This window comes from Grampus griseus (assembly GCF_964374135.1).
Source record: "Grampus griseus genome assembly, chromosome: 12".
NCBI lineage: Eukaryota > Metazoa > Chordata > Mammalia > Artiodactyla > Delphinidae > Grampus > Grampus griseus.
In genome coordinates, this window is record NC_139006.1 from 44272486 (window position 1) to 44297232 (window position 24747).

At 34.9% G+C, this 24747-nt stretch overlaps 1 protein-coding gene across 1 annotated transcript in view; it reads right to left on the minus strand.

Moving 5' to 3' along the window:
• The window catches only part of CDH2 (cadherin 2), a gene marked incomplete at its 5' end in the record, with an annotated part of 67295 nt that extends 50572 nt beyond the window's left edge, over positions 1-16723 (minus strand). Inside the window, 5 exons of the mRNA XM_082667120.1 lie at positions 2667-2811; positions 6795-6950; positions 8696-8842; positions 10512-10738; positions 16597-16723. Coding sequence (XP_082523246.1) covers positions 2667-2811; positions 6795-6950; positions 8696-8842; positions 10512-10738; positions 16597-16723 — 802 coding nt within the window. The remainder of the gene's footprint in view (positions 1-2666; positions 2812-6794; positions 6951-8695; positions 8843-10511; positions 10739-16596) is intronic.
• Between the last annotated feature and the right edge of the window lie 8024 nt (positions 16724-24747).

Sequence of the window (24747 nt, forward strand, 5' to 3'; positions counted from 1 at the left end):
AATGGTCACACTTCATGTCAGCGTCTCCCAAACGGAAGGTATATTTACCTTCTCCATCAATCTTCATTCCACTTTTTCAAAGCAACATGTAATCATTTCGACTTGATTAAAAACACTACTGATAAGAACAGGACTCAATTCAAAAAATACTGGACATGGTTGTGATGCTTGAAAGGAAAATAATTTTTTTAAAAATTTACATCTATAAAGACTCAATGTTTCCATATACTTAGAAGACAAATTCACTGTATGATTCAAAGAAAGAACCCCTTTAGACCTTCACTGATATAAAATGCAAATAATAAGTAACATAGATGCCATCTGAAACTTCTTTTATGGCCACCAATGCCTTCCCTCTGCCGTATTTTTTCCGTTATGCAGTAACATCTAAAATGACATGCTGGGCATGATTCTCCCCAATGCCTAAGTCACTCTCTGAAAGTAAGCCAGCTGCGTAAGGACCCACACTCCATTTACTGAGGTCGTGAGGAATCATTCCATGCATGACTGTTTTGGTACATTGAATATAGGGAGTTTTGCATTGTGGTTCATTATTTCCTAGGAGATTAAAAGAACATTGTAACAAACTCAGGGACTTCAATTTACTAGATATTGTGGAAAGGAAGTCTACAAAGCACCAGGATCAAATAAATTCCAACTAGCTAGACAAACTGTGCAACTGAGAAGTAAAGAGAAAAGTAGTTACTATTAAAGATGGTTTGTTCTTTGTGATCTTTATAAGAACTGGATTATAAAATGTTCCATCTCCAGTCTACCATCTTTGTAAGTACCCTATGGTCAGTTCTAGTTTAGAGCCTTTACCATTGCTGTTCCCTCCACAGGGTACGTTTTTTTGCCCCAGAATTAACGAAGGCTTGTTCACATAATTCAAATCTCTTTTCAGAGCTTGTCCCTCTAAACAAGACACGCTATTTGATGATGTGCCAACTTTATTCTTTTTCCCAAAATTTTACTGCACATTTACTTGCTTGTTTGCCTTTTACATTTCTCCTCTACTAGATTTTAAGCTCCAACAGGGCACAACTAACTTGTCACTGCTGTATCCACAGTGCCAGAACACTGCCTGGCACACAGCATGTGCTCTATAAACATTTGTTGAATGAATGAATTGTTGAAACAAACAAAAAAAATGTTTTGGAATCTTGAACCAAATACTGCTTACAATATTGCATCTTAGTCTAACTCAAGATTCATGACATTATCAAACCTTGCCTAGAAGGATGTTTTCAAACTTACACTGCAGGAAATCGACTCACGAAATGTCTTTATGTCTCCTGGTCACTGAGAGTCATTTATTTATGGGAGGGATTTATGGCAATTCATGGTCAGATGCGTAATAAATATATCTGTAATGGTTTATTTTTGACAAGTTTTATGAAACAATACTTTTGATACAATTAGAAATAATAGAGGAAAAAAGAGAATGAATGATTTTAAAAGACCGAAAACCTTCCCCAGGCAAAAAAGCACAACGTTTATTTATCCTTAGAATATATGTAAAAGCCTTGTGTTTTAGTAAGGATATGTTTAACATTTTTTGATTTTTTTTTTTCCTGTATTTTAAAATACTGACGAATGCGACTCTGAAATGTGACTCAGAGCCACAGATGGTTGAACTTCCGGCACAGGCCCTGTCTTCCCACCCAGCTGCCTGCACACCCCACTCTTCTGAGGATACAGACAAGTGTATTTGGACCAGGAAAAGTGCCAGTTTAAGGCATAGTTGGCTATATCTATAAATTGGCTTATGCAAATCCAGTATAGATGACGAAGGAAACGCATAGCGTAAGCTGAAATGTCGAGGCTTTCTTACATACAAAATATTAAACTATAATTAATTAAGTCTCTCTAAATACCCAAACATCTCAGGAAAGCTGGCAAAATGTTTCCTTTTACCACCTCTATCCCAACTGATTTTCTTGTCCACAAGTTTTCCAAACTCAAGAGACCTTTCTGGCCTTGGTATTCCACTGTGACTGAAGTTTACGGGGTTTTCAGTACAGAAATCTAAAATCTTGGTCAAATATCACTTCACAATGGCGAGAGGCTTTCTGGTAGCTGCTCTTTCTAGGCTAGGTCACTTTCCATGACACTAGGTTAAATGCAAGGGCTGCAGAAGACATTAGGGTCACCCTGAAAGGAAGTATCTTGTGTAGCTAGAGAACAGCAATCTCTCACCAAGCCCCCTCTCTGCTTTTGGTTTTGCCCCACTGCCTGGTCCTAGGAACGCCACGTGTTTTAAGACACTCCAGTTGTTTTAGGTGCTGCTACGACTCATAAGATAAAATCTACACTTTACAAACAGAAAGACCCTGGTCTTCCAGCGTTCACTTTCTAGCTGTATGGCCTTTATCAACCATAGCGGAATCAAAGGATTGTATAGATTTTACAGTCTAGAGTCAGATACTGTAGCATATATTTTTTCAAAAGTGGAAAAAGTTATTGTAGGCAGTAGAGGGGTATTTTTCTGTTTTCTCTCTTCAGTCTGTTTTTCCCTAAGTTACCTTCCTTTTTGCCTAAAAGCAGCATGAATGAAAGAAAATGACACAAAAGGCTCACATGATTTCTCCTTATCCTGCTTATATACGTGTTGGATTACATTGCATTTCCTCAAGCAATCTCCAAATTATGATCTTTGAACTTACCAGGCTTTGATCCCTCAGGAACCGTCCCATTCCAAACCTGGTGTAAGAACTCGGGTCTGTTATCATTCATGTCAATAACATTGATGACAATGTCAATCGGGTTCTCCACTTGGTTTCCATTAATATCCACTGCATGCGCCCTCAACTGCAAGAGTAATTAGAAAACAAAACAATTTAACAGATTTAGGTCTCGAGTGAGAAGATAAAAGACAACATACCCATGCTACCAAAACAGCACAGATGGACTGAAAACCAAAAGCTATTCGTCCCATCAAAAAAAAAAAAAAAGGAATTCCCTGGTGGTCCAGTGGTTAGGGCTCCGAGCTTTCACTGGCGAGGGCACGGGTTTGATCCCTAGTTGGGGAACTAAGGTCCCACAAGCAGCGTGGTATGGCCAAAGGGGGAAAAAAAAGCTATTTGTCCCATCAAAATTTAAGTTAGCCAAACTCTATATAATTAGGGGAGATAGAGTAGCAAAAGGTCACCACTTGCTATCTGCTAGGCACCCTGCTCAGAGCTCTAGGGATTTTACTTCGTTTAATATATATACAAAAGAGTGAGGTAGAAACAAATCCACATTTGAAGGTAAGGAAATTGAGCTTCAGAAAAGCTAAGTAACTTTACTCTGTTTACTGACAGAGCCCCTGTCCAAAGCCAGTTCTGTCCAGCTCCCAAATCCTTTTGCTAAGTCCGTACAAGAGTCAGGGTAATTAAAAATGTGGTACTGGCCTAGAATAGTCATAGAGAACAAGAGAAAAGGAGAGAATCTAGAAAGAATTAGGTGTGTACAAGGAATTTTGACTCTTTTTTAATTGTAAAAGTCACTCACTCATAAATATTAAAAGTACATAAGGCAGTTGTTACTCTCCCAAGGTTGAGTTCTCAGTATTATAGGTACTTTTCTAGAAATTTTATCTTTTTCTTCCTTTTTAAACAAATATAATCACTCAGCTACTCTTGGCAAAATATCTTCAAAATCTTTTCATGCGGAACATAGAAAACCATTTCAATCTTTTCAAAAGCTATGTACTGTTCACAGAATTGTTTCTTTAAAAGAGAATGCTTCTATGATTTTCCTGTTAAGTATGATGCTGCCTGCTGATTTCTGTCGGATATGCTTTATCAACCTAAAGAATCATCAACATATCCTTTTTTTATTTAGAGGTTAACACATGAAACAATGTAAATTTCATTACACTGGCCTTTTCAACACCTACAGAAAGAATTCCTTTTTCCCTTGACTTATTTAATACATTGATGGCATTAAATAATAATAATACTCTTATTACATTAAGAGATTCTTAATAATGAACTATCCCGGCCATTCTATAATTAATTCTATTTTGTTACGGATATTGCTCATTTATGTGCAAGTACTGAGAATCTGGAGATCAAGAATTCACCCCGAAATTGACCTGAAAATATTTATTTCCTGAGTTTTAACCACAGAAGTTCAGATAGTGAGAATTCGTACAGAAGAGATATTTAGAATTTTTGATAGTGATATTATTTATATTCATAAATTAGAAACTAGTCTAATTAAGGACTGGTCTATTGTGTGCTGCCTTTATTAAGTTTTCTTATAAATGTGATGTTTTTGTGAAAGGCTTGCAAGTTTTACTTCTTTCTTTATGTTTTAGAACAATATAAAAAGCATTCGAATTACATGTTCCTTAAGGATTTTAGAAGAATTGGTTGATAGAACAATCAAGGCCTTTGGGAGGAGGGAGTTGAGTGAGACTTCGGATTTAAAACATTTTTAGTTTTTTATATGCTTATTTGCCTGTTTATATCTAGGGGAGTCTTGCTCTACCACATATCAATATTTTAATAATTTTCAAAACTTCAATAATCTTAAAAGTTTGTACAAGTGCAAAAAATTCAACAAATATATTAATGAGAAAAATAAGAGTCTAAAAACAAACACATGCATAGGTGGAGTAAAAAGTATGGAATGACATGCTAAATCAATGGGAATACTAATTCAATGTATGGTGTTGCGATAATTGCGCTGGCCGTAAAGGAAAAGCAAAGTGGATCTATATCCCTTTCTTCTTTTACTAAACTGAACTCCACAGAGGTTGAACATTTAGAGGCAAAAATAAATAAATAAATAAAACAGATAAAATGGAGGAGATTAGCATCTTGGAGAGGGAAAAACCTTTATAAACATCTCTGGAAAGCCAGAATGCCTGATAAAATTAAAACAACAACAACAAACATCACCATGTAAAAACTATAAGTTATAATAAGGTAAAAACTATAAACAAAGTTTAAAAATGAACAACAAAAGGGGAAATATATGACAAATCATGTATTAACAACGCTAGTAGATAAAAGGTTCTTAAGAGCACAGAAAAAGATAAACAACCCCCTGCCCAAATTCAACATAAGACAGGAGTAAGGATATCATGATATTCAACATATGCAACTTAAAACGTCAAGATAATTCTTTTACCAATAGTACTGGCAATAAATAAATAATGCCTGGAATTGATAATGGAGTGGAAAGTATCTACTATATAGTGGGAAGGTAGTGCAACACAATACAACTATTCTAGAGAACAATTTCACTATATTTACCAAAATAATTCCAATTTTAGGAAATTTTTCCAAGGATATAATGCGAAAATGTACAGAGAGATGTTCATTGTCACATTATTTATACAGTAGTTGTAAAATACAACTGAAAGAACTAAATTACCCAAATATCTACCAGTAGGTAATTACTTAAAATTACTTTAGAGCAATCAAAAATGATGATATAAATAAACAGTGATTTACTGACATGGAAAGATGCTAAATCTTATGATTGCTAAGTGACAAAAGCTGGTTTCAGAGAATGATCCCAATTTCAAAACAATACATTTATGAATCTATGCACAGAGAAATATCTTACAGAATATCACCAAAGTTAGGGAAAAAAAAAAAAAAAGAAAATGGTTAGTTTTATGTACTGGGATTTCAAATTCTTTTCACTTTCTTATTAATACTGTATTATTTGAAAAATTTCATTTCTGTATTATTTGAAGTTTTTACAATGTGCCAATATTCTTTTCTAAGAGAAAATGATACTTTCATTAAAAGTTTTAGTAATTCCTATAGAAACTGGAGAAGTAATAAAGATCAACTTAGGTTTCTATATTAAATGCATGAAAAAATTGTTGAAATCTTGTTCCAGAAAAATGTGCAAGCATGACTAGAAAAAAATGAAAGAAAAATGCTTTCTGGAATTTAGACTTTAATATTAGGTAATTCTTGAGTTTTAAAATACTCATTACAAAATTATTTTTAAATCAGTTTCAAACAAATACGTATATTAAAAAATATGAACATATAACTATATACAAAAGCTGTTATAACTTAATAGGAAAATGAATAAAATAGAAAAATAACACAAAAATTTGCATAAGAAATATAACTAGATAATATACCTAAGAAAAGATTGTTCAGACTGGCAGATTGATGAAACCAAGTATTGGCAGGGTTATGTGGAAAAGGGAAATCTTAATTCCCAATAGGCAGACCAAAACGGCACATCTTTCTGGAGTTAATATGACCAACAAATAACAAAACAAAAATGTGCTATCCATTTACTACGACTCTAATGGTAATAATAATACCAGCAGGAACAGATAAAATGACAAACATAAATGTATATTAATAAGAAACTGCTATTAAAATGATAGTTTACGTATTCAACGAATACTATACAGCCATTAAAAATGTTGTGGTCTTTATATAATTTATATGAAACAGTATTGACCCCTTTCATGTAAATTTGTTCTTATAAATTCTTAGCCACGTATCTGAAGGCAAGTATCAGCATGTAAACAGTAATATGATTTTAAGCAGTTTTAGTTTCTTCTTGGCATTGTTTGTTTTTTACCATGAGCATTCATCAATTTTATGAAAACTGTAAGTTATAGTAAGGTAAAAACTATAAACAAATAAATAAAATAAACAATAAGTAAACTTATTAAAAATAAACTGAGAAGGCTACAAGTACATTTCTGGTGTTAGAATCAGGATCAAAGCTTTAAGACTGACGTGAGAGGCAAATGTTAAACCCTGCACATATTTGGAAGAGTATTAATACAGAGAATTATCAGCTGGCTGAAATCTTACATGAAACCGGGCTATGAGCTCGCGATCCAGAGGCTTGGTCACTGACAGCTGACCTGAGATGGGGTTGATAATGAAGATACCAGTTGGAGGCTGGTCGGCTCCCGGCCCAGTTACGCTGTACCGCAGAGAGAGGTTTTTATCTCTATCGGACCTGATCTGAGGGTCAAGAAGACAATCACATTAAACAAGGGACTAAATAAGCTCATTATCAGAGACAGGGCATGCCACACCTCACGGTCTCTTCCAGTTACAAACGTATACCATCTCTTCCCAGAAAACCCTTGAAACTCTGCCTGTCCTGTCCCTTTTCCTTGCTGCTGGGTGATGGGCTTCAAAACGAGATGTCACCTATCACCAGAAGGACTGGGGGCAATGTTAACATCTAAAAGAACACACACTAGGAGTAGTGCAAAAGTCAAAATTAAGGAGCATCAGTTTTTAAACAGAATCAAAGTCTCTCCTGGGAATCTGGAGGTTAGAATATTTAACCCTGTAACAGGTGTCCAATTTAATGAAGATAGAAATTGTTTACTTTTTGCACAAGTTAGGATAAGAAATAATTGTCTCACCATAGTGTGAAAGAGCCTCACATGGGAACTCTAAGATTATGGTTGAGCCCGGAAGTGAGATTCCTGTACTTGCATCGTGCTGATGTTTTTCACTGCAACCAAAGCTTCCCATGTTATTTTAAGGTGGCACCTAATACCCCAAAATCTTTATTAATAACAAAGCAAGCAAGAAATGATTTTATAATATATCTCTATTACTCTTAAAAATTACACCCATTATAGGCTCACTGCCTTCTCCTCCAAATACAACAATTCCTGGAAAAATAAGTTTATTTTTATGAGTGGTCATAGGAACAGGTTATAAAAAGAGAGGAAGGAGAACAGTACAGAGAAAGGGCCAGCTGAGCAATACTGCCTTTTGGAGGTGATGATACAAGATATTTGTGTATTAGGTAGATATCTTTAATCCAGTAACAGAATCCAGTTTTTGTTTTGTTTTGTTTTTTTAGCTAAGGCAAAATTCTTTTCTCATTCTCCATTAAAGTAGAAACACAGAAAACACCTCGATTGGGGGGCTACGTCTTTCATTGTTAAACTGAATTATAATGCTCATTACCATAGACTATACAACACAAATAAATGACTTATTAAAAAATACAGCTTTCTGTATGTATCTGTTGGAATGTTAAATTAATCCTATACAGAAACATTTACTTTCTACTAGATGGGAATACAATGACTTTGTCTTATTTTCTTTTTGTAATAAATAAAAGGTTGCTCATTTTACTAAACGTGTAGAGATATCCGTCATTTTGTTCTCTGGGTCTGATGGTATGCATTTAGAGTAAATGGAGAAAAATCTCACTCTTCAGCTCTGAAAGCCTATGTTTTTGCACAGCCCCAGGGAGTCTGTTAATGGTATCAGAGGTCATTTTTTATTTCTTTAGAAAACTCTCAAACGCACTTGGTACTGGCATTTTTAGCAATGATTGCCCCTTTATTTTTTCTTTGGCCCAAAAGCTATTTGTAGAGGGCAAAGATCATCACGGGGAGTGCAGATTTCAGACAGGGAAGCTAAGGTGTGTGGGAAAGGGTACGGTGTGGGTGTGAAGCATGTTGGAGCTAAGGCGTATGTATTCAGACACTGAACAAACTTTATCATCCATGAAATATAGGACTGACCCACAGAGTGCTCTATCTATAAATAATCTGAGGTAATGAAAAAATGGAGAAGAGACTGTTTATAACACTACAGACATTTCATCACTACAAAGCAAAATATGTTTTAGTACATACATGTTGTAAACTCTACCTTGTGAAAAAAGAGACAAAAGCACTTCTAACATACACTTGACACATGCCATGGAGATCAATGAAATTGTGCCACCCTACCCTGACAAGTTCTTGAGGAAAAGGCCCTCTGGAGTTTTCTGGCAAGTTGATTGGAGGGATAACCCAGTCTCTCTTCTGCCTTTGTAGGTAGCCATTGTGCTTAGTCAATTGTCTTGGGAATACTATTTCTTCAATTTCTCGTGATTCCTTTGCATTAAAATACAAGAAGACATTCCTGAGTACTAGGAAAACATTTTCTGAAAGTACATCAATATCAATGGATACCTGTAAGCGTAGGAATCACAGTTTATTATGAACAAGAAAACAGGTCTGGAGGCCCTCTCCTCATCCCCCTATTAAAATAATAGAAAACACCGTAAAATTGTGGGTGACAGTGTTCACTGAAAAATTGAATTCCAAAAAATTTATTATGTGGCACAGCTGTGTAAACTATTTGCGGTTTCTATAAGCCATCTTAGATAGCAGTTAATACTGAGCAAAGTTTAATAGTGCCCTTTTATACATTTCTCATTAGTTTAAACCATAGTTCAGGTAATGTGCTACTGTGTACGTTAAATTTAGATCTTGATGTGCTAAAATATAATTTGGATTTCAAAAGAAGTTTAATACATACTGCTAAGGAACGTCTCAAATATTTATGACCCTATTAAATCCCACAGAATTAATGCTGTACTTATTCTAAACCTATGTCAGTTGTGATGGATGCTGGAGATGACCCACTTTGCACATGGGGTATTAATCTCTGCTGGGTGTCAACATTTTCTTCTGTTTCTCCCTATGTCTGTAGACATTTTAGCCATTAGCCCTTGCTGCTTCAATGCAAAGATCCAAGCTAGTTTGCTGGAACACAGCGAATCATCAACAACAACCAAAGCATCTTTTCACTCAGTTACCAGTTCCTTACTTTATAGTACCCAAATGACATGATTTCCCCTAACAGTTAATAGATTAACAAATTACATGTCACATAATGAAAGTCCAACATGGGTATAAGAGAAAAAATATCTTTTTCTCTAAATTTATTCATATTTGATTATGGCTGTGTATATCACATTTACAATGAAATACCAGAAAAGAATGTGTGTATTCTTATCTCTCACAGTACAATAAATATACAAAATGTAAAAGTCATAAAATCATGGACTTGAGATTATATTAATCAACTCAAAGGACTAGAATATTCAGAACTAATAATGTTATCATAACTTTACTGAAGAAGTTAACGTTTCTATTTAAAATTCTTAAAATAGTGCCTTACACAAAATAAGTGCTCAATAAATATTGAACTGAATTGAACTTTATTCTGTTAGAAATGTATCTTATTTATTTTATCTTGGCTTATAGCAGCTTCCACCAGAGGGAGTATATTATTCCTAAAAGTCATGTCGGTAGTATAAATAATTCATACTCCTCAATTTAATTATTAAGAGACAAGACAAAAACCCAGTACTGCTTGACAGAAATTCTTTCCTTCTACTACTATAAATCTGTATTTCCCATCTAATAAATTTGGCTGGTGACATCTTACAAACAATTGTTTATTTTGTGGTTAAATTTAACACCTTATCAAGTTTCTAAGAAATTTAAAACAAACAACTACTTCTAATTTAAATTAAGTTATAAATCTCAAAGTATAAACAAACCTTTCAAATACAGTTTAGGATTGCTGATAATATATTTTGTCTAAGCATCTTATAAGGTTAAAAACAGCAAAATACTATTGTAGCAAATGAAGCTGATACAAAGTCAAATATTGGCCACCCATTAATGTGATGCAAAGTATGTATTTAGTTCAAACTGCACATTTCTGATCTGCAAACATAACTCCATCCAAAGCCATACTTGGATACTCTACCTTCACTGAATCCTCAGATAAGGTTGGTTTGAGGCTCAATTTTACTGCCACTTGCCACTTTTCCTGAGTCTCTTTGTCTTGAGCATATATCAGGAACTTTGAGTGCTCAGAGGAGAGGGGAAAGCTTCTCACGGCATACACCATGCCATCTGCATCCACCTTAAAATCTGCTGGTTCGCTGCTTTCATACTGTACTTTTCTTTTCCCGTTGCAGTTGCTAAACTTCACTGCAGAAGATAATAAATACGTAAGACTAATTATACCACAAAGGCAAAAAAAAAACTATTCATCTAATGCTATATCCTGATTAGGTTAAAAATAAAACGTAGCATCATGAAACACAAAAATTTTATTTTATTTTATTTTTTGCGGTACGCGGGCCTCTCACTGTTGTGGCCTCTCCCGTTGCGGAGCACAGGCTCCGGACGTGCAGGCTCAGCGGCCATGGCTCACAGGCCCAGCCGCTCCACGGCATGTGGGATCTTCCCGGACCGGGGCACGAACCCGCGTCCCCTGCATCAGCAGGCAGACTCTCAACCACTGCTCCACCAGGGAAGCCCCCAAAATTTTATTTTTACATTATTAAATTTTCATTAAAAATTTTTTTAAAAGTTACACCACTCCATTTACAGTTATTCCAAATATTAGCTATATTCCCCATGTTGTACAGGACATCTCTATAGTCTATGTTACACTCAATCATTTGTGACTCCCACCCTCACCCCTGTATTGCCCCTCCCCGCTTCCCCCCACTGGTAACCACTAGTTTGTTCTCTAGATTTGTGAGTCTGCTTCTTTTTTGTTTCATTCACTAGTTTGTGGTATTTTTTAGATCCCACATATAAGTGATATCATACAGTATTTGTCTTTCTCTGTCTGACTTATTTCACTTAGCATAGTCCCCTCCAAGTCCACCCATGTTGCTGCAAGTGGTAAAACTTCATTCTTTTTTATGGCTGAGTAGTATTCCATTGTGTGTGTGTGTGTGTGTGTGTGTGTGTGTGTGTGTGTGTGTGTGTGTGTGTGTGTGTGTGTGTGTGTGTGTGTGTGTGTGTGTGTGTGTACCACATCTTTAGCCATTCATATGATGATGAACACTTAGGGTGTTGGGCTGTGAAAGAAAATGAATTAACATTTGTTGAATGCTAGGCACTGAACAAGACACTTAAGGTTATTTACTTTAACCTTAAGAATAACCACCCAAAGTAGGAATCATTTTATCTGTTCTACAGATGCGGAAGAAAATTCAGAAAGCCACCAATTCTCCAAGCTTTTGACTGTTAGTGGTTGTTTGCCTTATAGGAGCACAAAGGGATCTTCACGTCTTAAACCTTTAATAGACAACAAAAGTAAAGTAAAAGAGGCTTGATAGATGCTTGGGAAGAGAGTAATGCCACATTTAGATCTCTGAAAGTACCAAAGTAACTAGCATATTAAAAAGGAGTTCTTCATTTGGAGCATAGCTTGAATGTCCCACAGAGGGGAGGAGCTGAGCCCCTCACAGGCTAATGAGAGTGTGTGGCAAATGAGAAAAATTCACACTCACTGTTACTGCCACTGACTTCGGCTAATTTGGTACTCAGCTTACCTATTTGGATTCAGGTGTCAGAAAGATGCAGGCTAGGAAAGATACAGGCCTTTGAAAAAATGTATTAGCAAAGAAGGAAAAAATGTGCCTTTTCCTACAAAGGGTCACTGCACATCCTATGAATGAGAAGTGGGTGATCCCAGAGAGTTTGACATCGGAGAAAACACGTGGGAGGAAATTGCATAATGGTTAGTTACTTAAAATTGTTTCGCTTTTCTAATACCCCTGCCCCCATTGGTTTAATATTTCTGTTATTAAATTGTTCTGGGTTTTTAAAACAACTGGTAATTTTCATTTGCTTTAATATTAAAATAAGCAGCATTTGGGACATTACTCAGTTTTAGAGAAAGGTCTTGTATTACATAATTCCCTTTGTACATTCAACCAGTGGAATCAATACCTCAACTCAAGGTCCATTGCCAAATGAAAAAGTTCTCCTTAGTGAAGTATCAATCCTGATTTCATCCCGTGGTTGTGATTTAATGCACAAAATATGCCTGGTTCACATGCTTAATCAATAATTACCAGGTTTTACTGTTTTCAAGTCATGCAAATTAAAAAGCTTATTAATTTCAATGAGTGTTATGGACTGAATTCTGTTCCCCAAAATTCACAGGCTGAAGCCCTAATTCCCAGTACCTTAGAATATAAGTATATTTGGAGATACGGTTTTTAAAGAGGTAATTAAGGTAAATGAGCTCATATGGCTGGGCCCTCATCCAATATGACTGGTGTCTTATAAGAAGAGGAAATTTGGACATAGATGCACATATACGCAGAGGAAAGACCATTGTGCGCACGGAGGAAAAGATGGCCATCTGCAAGCCAAAGAGAAAGGTCTCAAGAAAACCCAAACCGGCTGGCCCCTTGATCTCAGACTTCCAGCCTCCAGAACTGTGAGAAAATAAATTTCTGTCATTGAAACCACCCATTCTGTAGTCTACTAAATGGACAATACACGAATTCCATTTGTTAACCATTGGTCAGCGTTTATTGTGTGTTGTTTTGTTCATTTATGACTTAGATGCACCATGAATATTTTCTCAAAATTGACCAGATTCACTTCTGCCCTAGCACCAAGCGCTGAAACTTACTTAGGAGAAAGTTTTTACAGAAACATAGAAATTAATAGAAAAAGTGGAAAACCGCTATGTTATAGAATCTCAGTTACAGCACTAATACATATTTATAATTTATATAATATATTTATTTACCAGTTATGGACTTTCAAAACGGTTTTCAGGAGGACTATGGCAAAATATGTTTACCAGAAAACCTGGTTAAAAATAAAAAGGAGAGTGGACAGAAGCCACTTGAAAGGGAGAACGAGATATTCAAGGGACATGGTAAAATTAAGATTAGATTTAAATTTCCACTTTGAGATGAGGAAGGCAAACATCATAGTTATATGACTTGTGAGGAGAAATACATAGTTCACTGGAACCACGCTGTTTCTGTTATTAACATATTTTCCTAATGGATAGTAGGTAAAGAATTCTGAGTAATATAATACGATTTTCAACCTTTATTTTCCAAAATATGAAGCAGTTTGATCATTTTTTAATGTATAGGTTTTTAAGAAAAGGTGATGATACATTTACTTTAAATTAAAATGCATCCTTAGCAGTGAAACTATTCTGTATGATACTGTGATGGCAGATACGTGACAGGACGCGTTTGTCAAAACTCATGGACTGAGCAACACAAAGGGTGAATCCTAAAGTAAAATTAAGGACTTTACAGTAATGTATCATTATTGGTTGTAACAAATGTGCCACATTAATGCGAGACGTTAATAATAGGGAAAACTATGGGGTGGGGTGGATATGGAACTCTTCACTTGGTGCTCGATTTTTCTGTAAACTTAGAATTGTTCTAAAAAATAAAGTCGATTCATAATTAAAAAATACTTCCTTTAGGGGAACTAGCTATATTATTAGATATTTAAAAGGAGTAGATAGTTGTCAATATCCTGTCTCTCCCAAACGTGAGTTCCAGTGAATTGCCCCAACGTGGTATTAGCTGGAGCTGGATAATATAACTGAATCAATAACTTTACATAAACACCCTATGTATGGAGATACTGAAGGTAGTTTCATGAAAGTCATAATATTTTACCAGACATGTAATAAAGCTGAAATTCTGTTATTTGAAAAACAATCGAACTCAACTTGAAATATTTTTTTTCTGACGATCTTCTTTACATTAAGACGTTAATTTTGCTTAAGTGCTCAAATAACTTAGAGTAGAAGCTGTAGAATTTCAAAACATAGGAGAAAAGGAAATAAATTGCCTTAGACAACTGAAAAAGCAAACTTGATCCACTGGATCATTCAAATTTAAAACAACTCTACACAAAATTAAATGTTTGTGCCTAAAAACATCATCATATTAAACAAGAAATTTATTATTAGAGTCATTGCATAGTTTACATATAATATATAGTTACTGTGTTCTAGCCTACATAAAACTTTGTTAACATGATTAATATGAAATTAAACACCAGTGAAATAATTATTTTAAAGTACTTTTGACTCTTAAAGCCATACCTCAAATTAATGTTGACCATAAAACCATAATATCCTTATAAAATATTAATGGCAAACCACGGATCTTATATATTAAATGTATTAGCAGTTAATAGCACTACATAAACCACAGAAATGAAAATGTGCAAATACACACATACAGTTTATAATTTTTGCCTGAGTAAAACATCACCCATATTTAGAAACAATTACAAGAGAACACTGTAAAATAGTTTTGTGCCTAAATATATCTTTGACTTTTTTATTGTATTTTTTTCCCACATGAATTGCTATTTCTGAAGGCATATTGGGAAAACAGAAATAGTTTCACAGTGTTAACAGACGTTCTCCTTCTATGGGGACAGGGCAATATTTATTAAGGAGTTAGCTAGCTATCTATTAGTGAAGAAGTGATAGGGAGGAAGGTAGAGAAGAACTGTCTCAACATTAAGGATTTCATGGTGTTTTTACTTACAGATTCCAATGGAGAAAGGTTACCAAGTGCAGGTTTGTTCATAAATCTGCTTAGATATTCTTCGCTTACTCGAGGCCCTTTCTGAGTTTCAATTTGAGGAACAATTTTTCCTAGAACCATTTAGGGTCCACCAATCCTTTTCACACATGCACAGTAGGATACACTAGAGACAGTTTGGAAATTTCCATATGGACCTTGGTGGAAAAAGTCATTCCATTTTCTTTATAGCATATAATTATGATAAGAAAAATGAAATACAGAGTTTTGGGAAACATACTGACTATTAAATATACATAAAACTTCCATACAAAAGAATTTTTTAAAATCTTTAATAAGAAATTTGAGCTTATTTGCATGAAATGCCTTTTTAATAACAAGTTTTATGACAGAGACATCAAATGCTTGATAATTACCACCAAGGCAAACTTTATTCACAAAAGTTGGTGGTAGCAAATGGGTAGCACAGAGTTCATCACTTTTTCTCCAATTGACAGAAAGTTCTTTCTCGTCATGAACCATGAGGGATATACTGATTAAATTTCCTGGTCCTTCTTTTTCTTAATTGACAAATACAATGTTGAAATTCCTTGTGGAAATGCAAAAGTTTTCATACTTTTTCATCCTAAGTATTTTAAAATAATGATAAAACTTGACTTCAAGCATATATATATTGCTCTAACAGTCAATAATTCTTCCTTAGGATTTAAAATGTAACACCAACTAAACATCACAAATGAATCATTTTTATCCTTTTTCCAAAGCTGAACTTTGTTTCAAATCCATAAGCTTGGTGAGTATGTGTACTATTATTTACATGGCCTTTGCGATTTTCAATTAAGTTCATTCAGGTGCTCCAAAATGTCAGTTAAATAGGTTATTTTTTTCAAGCAAATAACTCTCCTTCAACAAATCTGCAGTGAACAACATGCAAACACACTCACAATCCATTTTTCTATTAGCTAATAAACTCTTGCAAAAAAAGTGTCCTTTGGACAGCTTGGGCACTTTGGTATATATCAGCAAATATGGTTTTCTAATCCCTGATCTTTGCATAAAGCTGTTGCCATTTATTTTCATAATATCAATTTATGTGGTTTTAAGATTTATGAGCAAACCTTTATATACAAGAGTTTCTAGGTGAGTAAAACTAACAGAATCATGGGGCTCTCAGATTAAATTCCTGATGTTTATATCTTCATACCATTTATAGCCATTATACCTTCACGCCATTATGGCCAAAGCATCAGCCTCATGTAATATTTGCTTAAAATCTTGCTTTAAAGTGTTCATTTGGGTCTTTGAATGTATGATTTACAAAAGTTTATCCTCCTTTTTTTTCCAAAATGAATAATGCTCTTTAAGGATTCTAACGACTGCTATTAGCCAACATATTTATTAATTCCTTAAAGTCATCAACATGCAATGATCATTCTTTTGATCTAATCATCTTTTTGATTAGTGCTGTCACTATGATGTGTGACATGCCAACAGTACCTCTCCTGAGTGTATTATTCAAAAGTGGCTCCTTTTCGATTTCTTCTACTTCCTTGGTTTCCAGTATAGCACTGATGATACACATATAGGCTGGTAAACTAAGAAATTCTGCCTTTGTGTGAGGCATTTTGGCCTCAGGCATTAAGTGTAAAATCCCATAAATGGCTTTTAGAACTTGATCATGTAGTGCTATACTCAATCTCATAAAGGAATTTGCTTACTTTCTGCTTAAGAGAATCCCAAATTTCTTCTGCCTAAATTGGTTGTTTTGGGGTACAGTGAGCACACAATTAGTCCTGCATGTAGCTTCACTGGCTCACGTTTGCATCATATAAAACCTTTAGACCAGGTGTGAGAATAATTATAAGGACTCATGAATTCCAATTTGAGGGAAAACATTTGAAGGGGTTTTTGTAACTGAAGTCTTTTCATTTTCCACTGGGTTGGGAAAGTAAACATACTTTAAAATGAAATCTAAAGACAAAAGAGACTGCAGGCATGTATAGCTTCAGAAAATCTATGTGTAAATAATATATAATATACATATAATATATAAATAGTAAAGTATAAGTAATATTATCCTGTAATATACTAATGAATATTATAAATATTACAACTATAAAATAAATATATTTCAGGTCTTCTGCATTGTTAAAACATTTAAATATAAGGCATATGAAAAGCTTGGGAAATTAAACGTACTGTAATCTAAATTGGAATACTGAATATTAATTTTCACTTAATTTAATAATTGAAAGTCTTAAAAATGTACAAAATATAATCATTATTTACAGTTCTGGATAATCAAAAAATATTTTGAAAGTAATCCATTTCTGTAACTTACAGTCCTGTTTAGTAATTTAGTAAATTTTATGTCCAGAAAAACCAATCAATTTAATTCTAAGGAATTTGTTTCCAAAAACCTATATAAATTTAACATAATAGAGACATTTTAATTTTAAAAAACACACAAAAATTAACTATTGGTTTCCATCGAGAAAAGATTTTGACTGTTAACTTTAAAATCCAACAGGAATAAAGGAAAAAAAGCAAAAGAAGAAAGTAGAAAAAAGAAAAAGAAGGAGGGAAGAAGAAATAAACAACTGAGAAATCTAACCAAGTTAATAATTCTCTGGTACCTGACAAAAACATAAAATTTATATATACCTTCTCTTTTACAATTAAATGGAGAAAAGTATGAGCAAAAGATGCAAGCAAATTAAATTGAAAGAATAATAAAAGTAACATTTGCATAAAATTTTCACTTAGGATAAACACGCTGATATGAAAACAATGATCAGGTGACTGGGGGGCTTCAGTGGGAAAGGGGACATTTTGGTGCTCACTCCATGTGCGGCAAGTACTTGGCCAATGAAAAGATCTGGGGAGATGCTATGTGGAGACTTGGGTCTATGCAAATCTTAGCAAAAGAGAAAAATAATAAAAATAATAAAAACTTTCAGGAAGTTTTTACAGAAAGCAATGAAAGAGCATTCAAATGTAATGTTCACTATTGTGAGTTAATTTACTGACCTGTTTTATAATAAAAATGCCTTCACATTTTTAACACTCTAAAAAAGTTCAACCATGAGTATCTACAGCACACTTATATCCCATTCTTGGCAATCTGGTTGGGAAACACTGATCTATTTTGCCATACTGCTGAAATATTAACGCTTCAGTTGGCATTGAGAATGATGACCAATAATTTCAGTTTTTCTCCTCTTTCTAAACATTCATAAAGATGACACTTCTCATCTCCTTGGCCTTCAGCATGACCATGTGGATTACTCTGGCCAATAAAATCTGGGGATTGAAGTCACACATATTGCTTCCCAGCAGCAGCATTTAAAAGTTGATACCCTCTACAGCCAGACAAAACTATAATTCAAAAACATACATGTACACCTATGTCCACAGCAGCACTATTCACAATAACCAAGACACAGAAACAACCTAAATGTCCATTGAGAGAGTAATGGATAAAGAAGATGTGGTACATATATGCAATGGAATACTACTCAGCCATAAAAAAGAATGAAATAATGCCATTTGCAGCAGCATGGATGCAACTAGAGGTTATCATACTAAGTGAAGTAAGTCAAAAAGAGAAAGACAAATACGTTACGATATCACTTACATGTGGAATCTAAAATATGACACAAATGAACTTCTTTATAAAACTCGCAGATATAGAGAACAGACTTGTGATTGCCAGGGGCAGCAGGGCGGGGGGTGTTGGGAAGGGATGGACTGGGAGTCTGGGGTTAGTAGATGCATAGAGAATGGATGGACAACAAGGTCCTACTGTATAGCACAGGGAACTATATTGAATGTTCTGGGATAAACGATAATGGAAAAGAATATAAAAAAGTATATATATATATATATAGAGAGAGAGAGAGAGAGAGAGAGAGAGAGAGAGAGAGAGAGAGAGAGAGAGGGAGAGTCACCTGAGTCACTTTGCTGAACAGCAGAAATTAAAAAAAAAAAGTTGATGCCCTCTTTCCCTGCAGTGGCAATTAAGAAAGGACATGTTAAACGCAGATAATAACAGGATCGAACCCCCGGGGTGAGTGAGCCCAGCCATGGAGAACTGCCCTGGAGAGTCTCCTGCTTCCACCAAGGACTTCTTCGCAGGAAGGGGAAATTGACATTTTTTACGTTAAGCACAGAAGAATGGGGGTAATTGTTACTGCAGCACATCCTAGCCTATCATGATAAGGTCTCAACTTGAGTGACCTAAATCCCTCTCACTGCAGCAGAATTAGGATGAAGTGTCTATGAAATGAAATAAATCAGAATCAAACTTATTGTAGATCAAATTAATACAACTAAAATATTTCTTCTTACTAAAAGCGTTGGTATTTCCCCACCAAAAGCAAGAGGTTTTATTATAATGTTCTCTAAAATGTTATAAAATCTAGAGAAGCTGTTATTTCATTTTCTTTCCAGGGCAAGTCATGTAGTATTTAACTAACATCTATATACAAGTTGCCACAAATAAAAGAAAGGAATAAAGAGCTACGATATTCTTCGTGAAATTGAAAAAAATCAAAACAAGCAGTAGGGATGATGATTATGACATTCAAAATATGAAATTTAGATTTTCAATTGTCCAATAATGCTATGCATACGATTTCATATATTAAACCTCTGGAAAAGCAGTAAGGTTATTACATTCTCCCTTATATGCAATTCTAGTAACTCAAAAAATTTAAACTGTTCTTCTGTTCTTCACTTCATTGATATTCTTCCTCCAGGCATCTCTGTTTCATGAAATTCAATGAAAACCCTTTCTTTTGACAGAATCCAGCTAAAAATATATTAAATGATCAGTGTTCAGGCAGAATTACTTTTTTTTTTTTTTTTGCAGAATGTGCCCATTAACAAATTACACTGAAATATCACTACCTCTAATTAAATTACTCTGACAGAACACAGGTTGTGTGGAAGCTCTTTTTCCCAAATGTATGATTATTAGTCTCTGAAATTTGATGCAATTTAGTTAGCTTTATGTTTCAGGCTACTTATGTCAACAAAGAAGGATCCTAATTCCTAAGTTTTGTGGCAGGTTTTTATTAATTTTTAAAGAAAACAGAGTTCTCCGAATAAACTTTGCTGAAAAAAGAAATTCTTGCTAATTGGAGTTTTCAAGTATACCACTAGAAAGGAAAAAACAAAACTAAACTAATCTTGTGTTTAAATCAATTTCAACAATGTGGCTTAAAAATGTGCCACAGAGACCAGAAAGAGGGACCGTCTCCCCAGAATGCCCAACTTGCTAAGTAAGACATGGGTATACCAAGGAACAAAAGGATGTTGTACATTTTATAAAATTTGAATAAGAGAAAGAGGTACATAGAACATAATGTTCATTAAGCAACTCAGTCCTACAGTATGACATGATATCACATGAATGGAAATTAAAGTCCATTGAACTATTAAACTATTAAATCCCAAATTATTTGCTTACAGTAAAGTTAGAAAACAGAAAGGATAAGATTTTTATCCTAAACACTTAAAACAATTTAAGAAATATTTATTCCTTTACTCGATTTTAGAGAAAAATATCCTTGTCATATATGAAGAAATGACAATGTACTGATATATAAAACAGCTCTTGAAAATCTGCCATAACACATAACTCATAATTTAAAAGCTGAATTCCCTATTATTACTGCCAAATTCCCCCCAAAGAAATACTGGCTCACTAGCTACTGGAAAGAACTTTGCAAAGAGCAAAGTTGGACTTTCTACAGAAAACAAACTAAAAATTTAACAAAAGCAACACCAAAACCCACAATATTACATGCGTTATTTCTAAAGGCTGTCTACATTTTTCTGAACATGAGCAACATGATGTGTATTAAGTATTTAATATATATCGGATTCCATAAAAATGTCATCAATGTTACTATGTCTTTCACAGAGCCAATGAAGTTGCTCAAAGTAATTATATGAAGTCTCTAAGTTGCCAATGAAATTTAAGTAGTAAAAGCAATGAACAAATTCTAATGTAGATTCAGTTAATGGGTTGTTAGTGGGTAAACATCACTGTATAACCTGGGGAAAAACATGGCCTCCATTTTTTTATTGTCTCAGTAGACCAGTTTCCAACTTTTTGAAGAATTATTGTATAAACCCTAGAAAGCTGCTCTAACAGCATGAAAGTATTCTTCCAACAGCCTAACCAGACAGTATTTCTTAGTACTTACTCTGATCTACTGCAGATAGTCACAAGAAAAACAAGAGTAAGTAATCTATGACATATAATAAAAAAAATGGGCTATGATTTTAATGCATCAATGTAATAGTAGTAAAGGGCTATTTCAAGATTATTTGGTTTTATGCAAATGCATAAATATTTGAGTAATACTCTTTTAAATGTCAATTACTTATTTATATTTAGAAATTATATTTTATGCTTATTAAATTTTTATTATAATGCCCCAAACTGCAGTCATTCCAAAACGCTGTCATTGGTTTAAAAGAACCAACCAAACAAACAAAAAAGTGAAACAAAAAATCCTCTTCAAAAGCGTTCCCCTCCCTTCTATCACAGCCTGAAATGAACATCTACCTCTGTGAACACACCACCTCAGCAATCCAAATTGCTGGGCAAAAATCTGCTGCTTCAACTGACAATAATAAGCCTTCTACTCATTAATGCGTTGACATTTCCTCTTGGAGAAATGATTACACTTCTATTTCACCATTCTCCTTAATTATATCAAAGTGCATGGGATGAATGGTCACACACTGTAATATTATGGCCAGCTCACATGCTCCACACTGTGATTTATCTGAAAACATCTTAGGTGCATGAGTGTTCTGTCCAGGGGCATTATTCTTACCCCTGCTTTTCCAAATGACACTTAGTCCAGCTCTAAGGTAAACTTATGAAGGGTCAGGGTATCTCTAAGTTTTACAGAGATAAAGATTTTGCATGTTTGATTTACCCCATGAATACACAGGCATGTATTAAAGGATTTTCACTACATTAACCAAGAGGATGTCAAGGCAAGTATCCTATGTACACACTATTTACTCCCAACTTAACCAATTCTCAGTCTGCATGTGTTAGCTACAAAAAACTGACTTAGGCTAAAACAATATCCTTATCCCATCCTGATAAGTAGATGCATTAAGCAGACCAGTTGGAATTACATCTTTTTGCCTAAAAGCCCCAGCAATACTAATGTTTTAGGATAATATACTAAAAGCCCTATTTTAAAAAAAGTAACTTAGACATTTGACTTCCAGAGTCGTTAAAATGAATTAAAACAACACACGTAAATAATTGAGACAAAGATATAAAAACATACACCTAAACAGGGATGATGAAAGATCTATTAAATGTGGATTTTTCATCTTAAAAAAATCCCATTTAAAAAAAAAAGAGGGATATAAAAACCAAGAACAAATAGAAATGCAAGGTATGAAGGAGACTTCTGGATAGCGTGGCATGGCACAGTCGGGTCATGTTTTTGATGGACAACCTTGCTCCAAACAGGCAGCAATGATGAAGTATAAAGAGTTTTTAAAAAGAGAGAGACAAAATCTAGCCACACTCTAAAACAAAATAAACATCTCTGTGGACCAGAAATGAACTTAATGTAATTTGCCACCTGGATAGGGAGCAGGCAGGGACAACTGGAAGTTCAGCTTCTGTTGGGTTAAGGGGCTTGAAGGTCAGAAGACGTAGGGCACAGCATCTAGGTTGCCATTTGACGCCAGGATGTGGGGCTGGGACTGGGCTCAGAGTGGTTTTGTGCAAGGGCAGAATGAGAGATGAAAACAAAAATTCCACAATCCCAAAGTATCGTACATCAAACAATCTAATACTAAGGACAGTCAACGAAATCAACAATCAGAATCTAACACACTTCAAATGAATTTAATTTCATGGAACATTCCTCTGGTTCGCTCTAACCCACTGGCTACTTCTTCTGCAATTCTGTAAGATGCCTCAAGCTTCAGCCCGGCATCTTCACTTCTTTCCATTCTCACCCTAGGTGATTTCAACCAGCCCCAAGGTTTTAAAAACCACCTACACAAAGAAGATTGTTGAGAAAGTCTATATAAACCTTGACTGTTCCCTCGAGCTCTAGACTCCTATATCCAATTGCCTACTTGCCACCTCCATTTGGACATCGAATAGGCAACTCAAACTGAACAGGTTCCAAAGCCAACTCTTGATTCACTTCTGCCCTCAACAAATGCCATGGTGAACAGTTTCACCCTTCACCCAAATGCTCTGACTACAAGACTAGGAGTTGAGCTTGACTCCTGTCTTATTCCAAAAGGAATCTATTTGAAAGTTCTGTCAGCTCTGCTTTCAAAATATATCCCCAATATGGCCATTTCTCAGCACCCCCACGGCACCAGCCATTATCTGGGTTGAATTACAGCTGGAGCCTCTGACTCGCCTATCACTCCCACTCTCTGCGACACCTAGACTGGCCTTTTAAAAACATAAATTAAATCATGCTCAAAGGCTTCCTATCACACCACGTAGAACAAAATCCTTAACAAAAGCCCTTGGCCCTGCAACCTCTTCCTCCTTTCCTCTTGGAGCTCACTGGGCAGCCACAGTCACGTAGGCCGTCTGGTGATTCCTCCAACAAGCTACACTGATTCCTGCCCCAGGCCCTTTTCCGTATATTTGGAATATTACACAATGCAGGAGAGAGGAGAGGAAAGAATAAGAGAGGAAGCAAGAAAACTTGGACAACAGGCAGGCAGGAGATTGATTAATTAATTGATAATTAATCAATTAATTGATTAATCAATTGCCCAGGTAAAAGGCCACTAGGTTAATTTTAGTCTTTTTAGTCTTTATAGATAAAGTCACCTTTCCTAATTTTTTCCAACTTGCTTCCTTTCTTTTTTTTTCCATGTCACTGATAGCAATACATGATTAGAGTTGACTTTTTCCAATCAAACCAGAGAATGAATAAAAGGAATGCAAGACACTCTTTTTATTTATTACCTGGGTTGACTAGGGATGAGTAATAGGAATCACAGAACACATAGGGGAGGAGCACAGCATATCATGCATCTTAATAAGAGCTAAGCAAATAGAGAGGCAGCAAACGAAAGTGTTTTGATGTTTGCAGCCTAGTCATTGGCCTAATGGGCAAAACGTGTAGCCATGGCTGGGATGCCACAGACCTCCCAGAGTCTGTGCTCTACTGTACTACATGACCTCTCAGACAATGGTGGTTTGAAAACTTGCAGGAGGAATGAACAAATTCCAACCAGCTCCTCAATAGTGAAGAATAAGGCAAACAACAACAGTCTAGTGCTGAGCTAGTGTTCATTCATGTATGCATGAAGTCTCCTCAAAACTGGGGACCACTAAGAATGGGCATAAAGCAACTTGTGGGTTTCAGCATCTTAACCACCAGCTATAACCTGCTTCAATGAGAAGGTGGATAGGATGACCTTTTTTTAATTTTTTTTATTTAACTTTTTAAAAAATTGAAGTATAGTTGATTTACAATGTTGTGTTAATTTCTGCTGTACAGCAAAAGGACTCAGTAATACATATATATACACATTCTTTTTTATATTCCTTGGATGACTCGATATAAAGAAACAAAAGACAAAGGTGGGGATTTCACCCTCTTCCACAGATCCAACAGT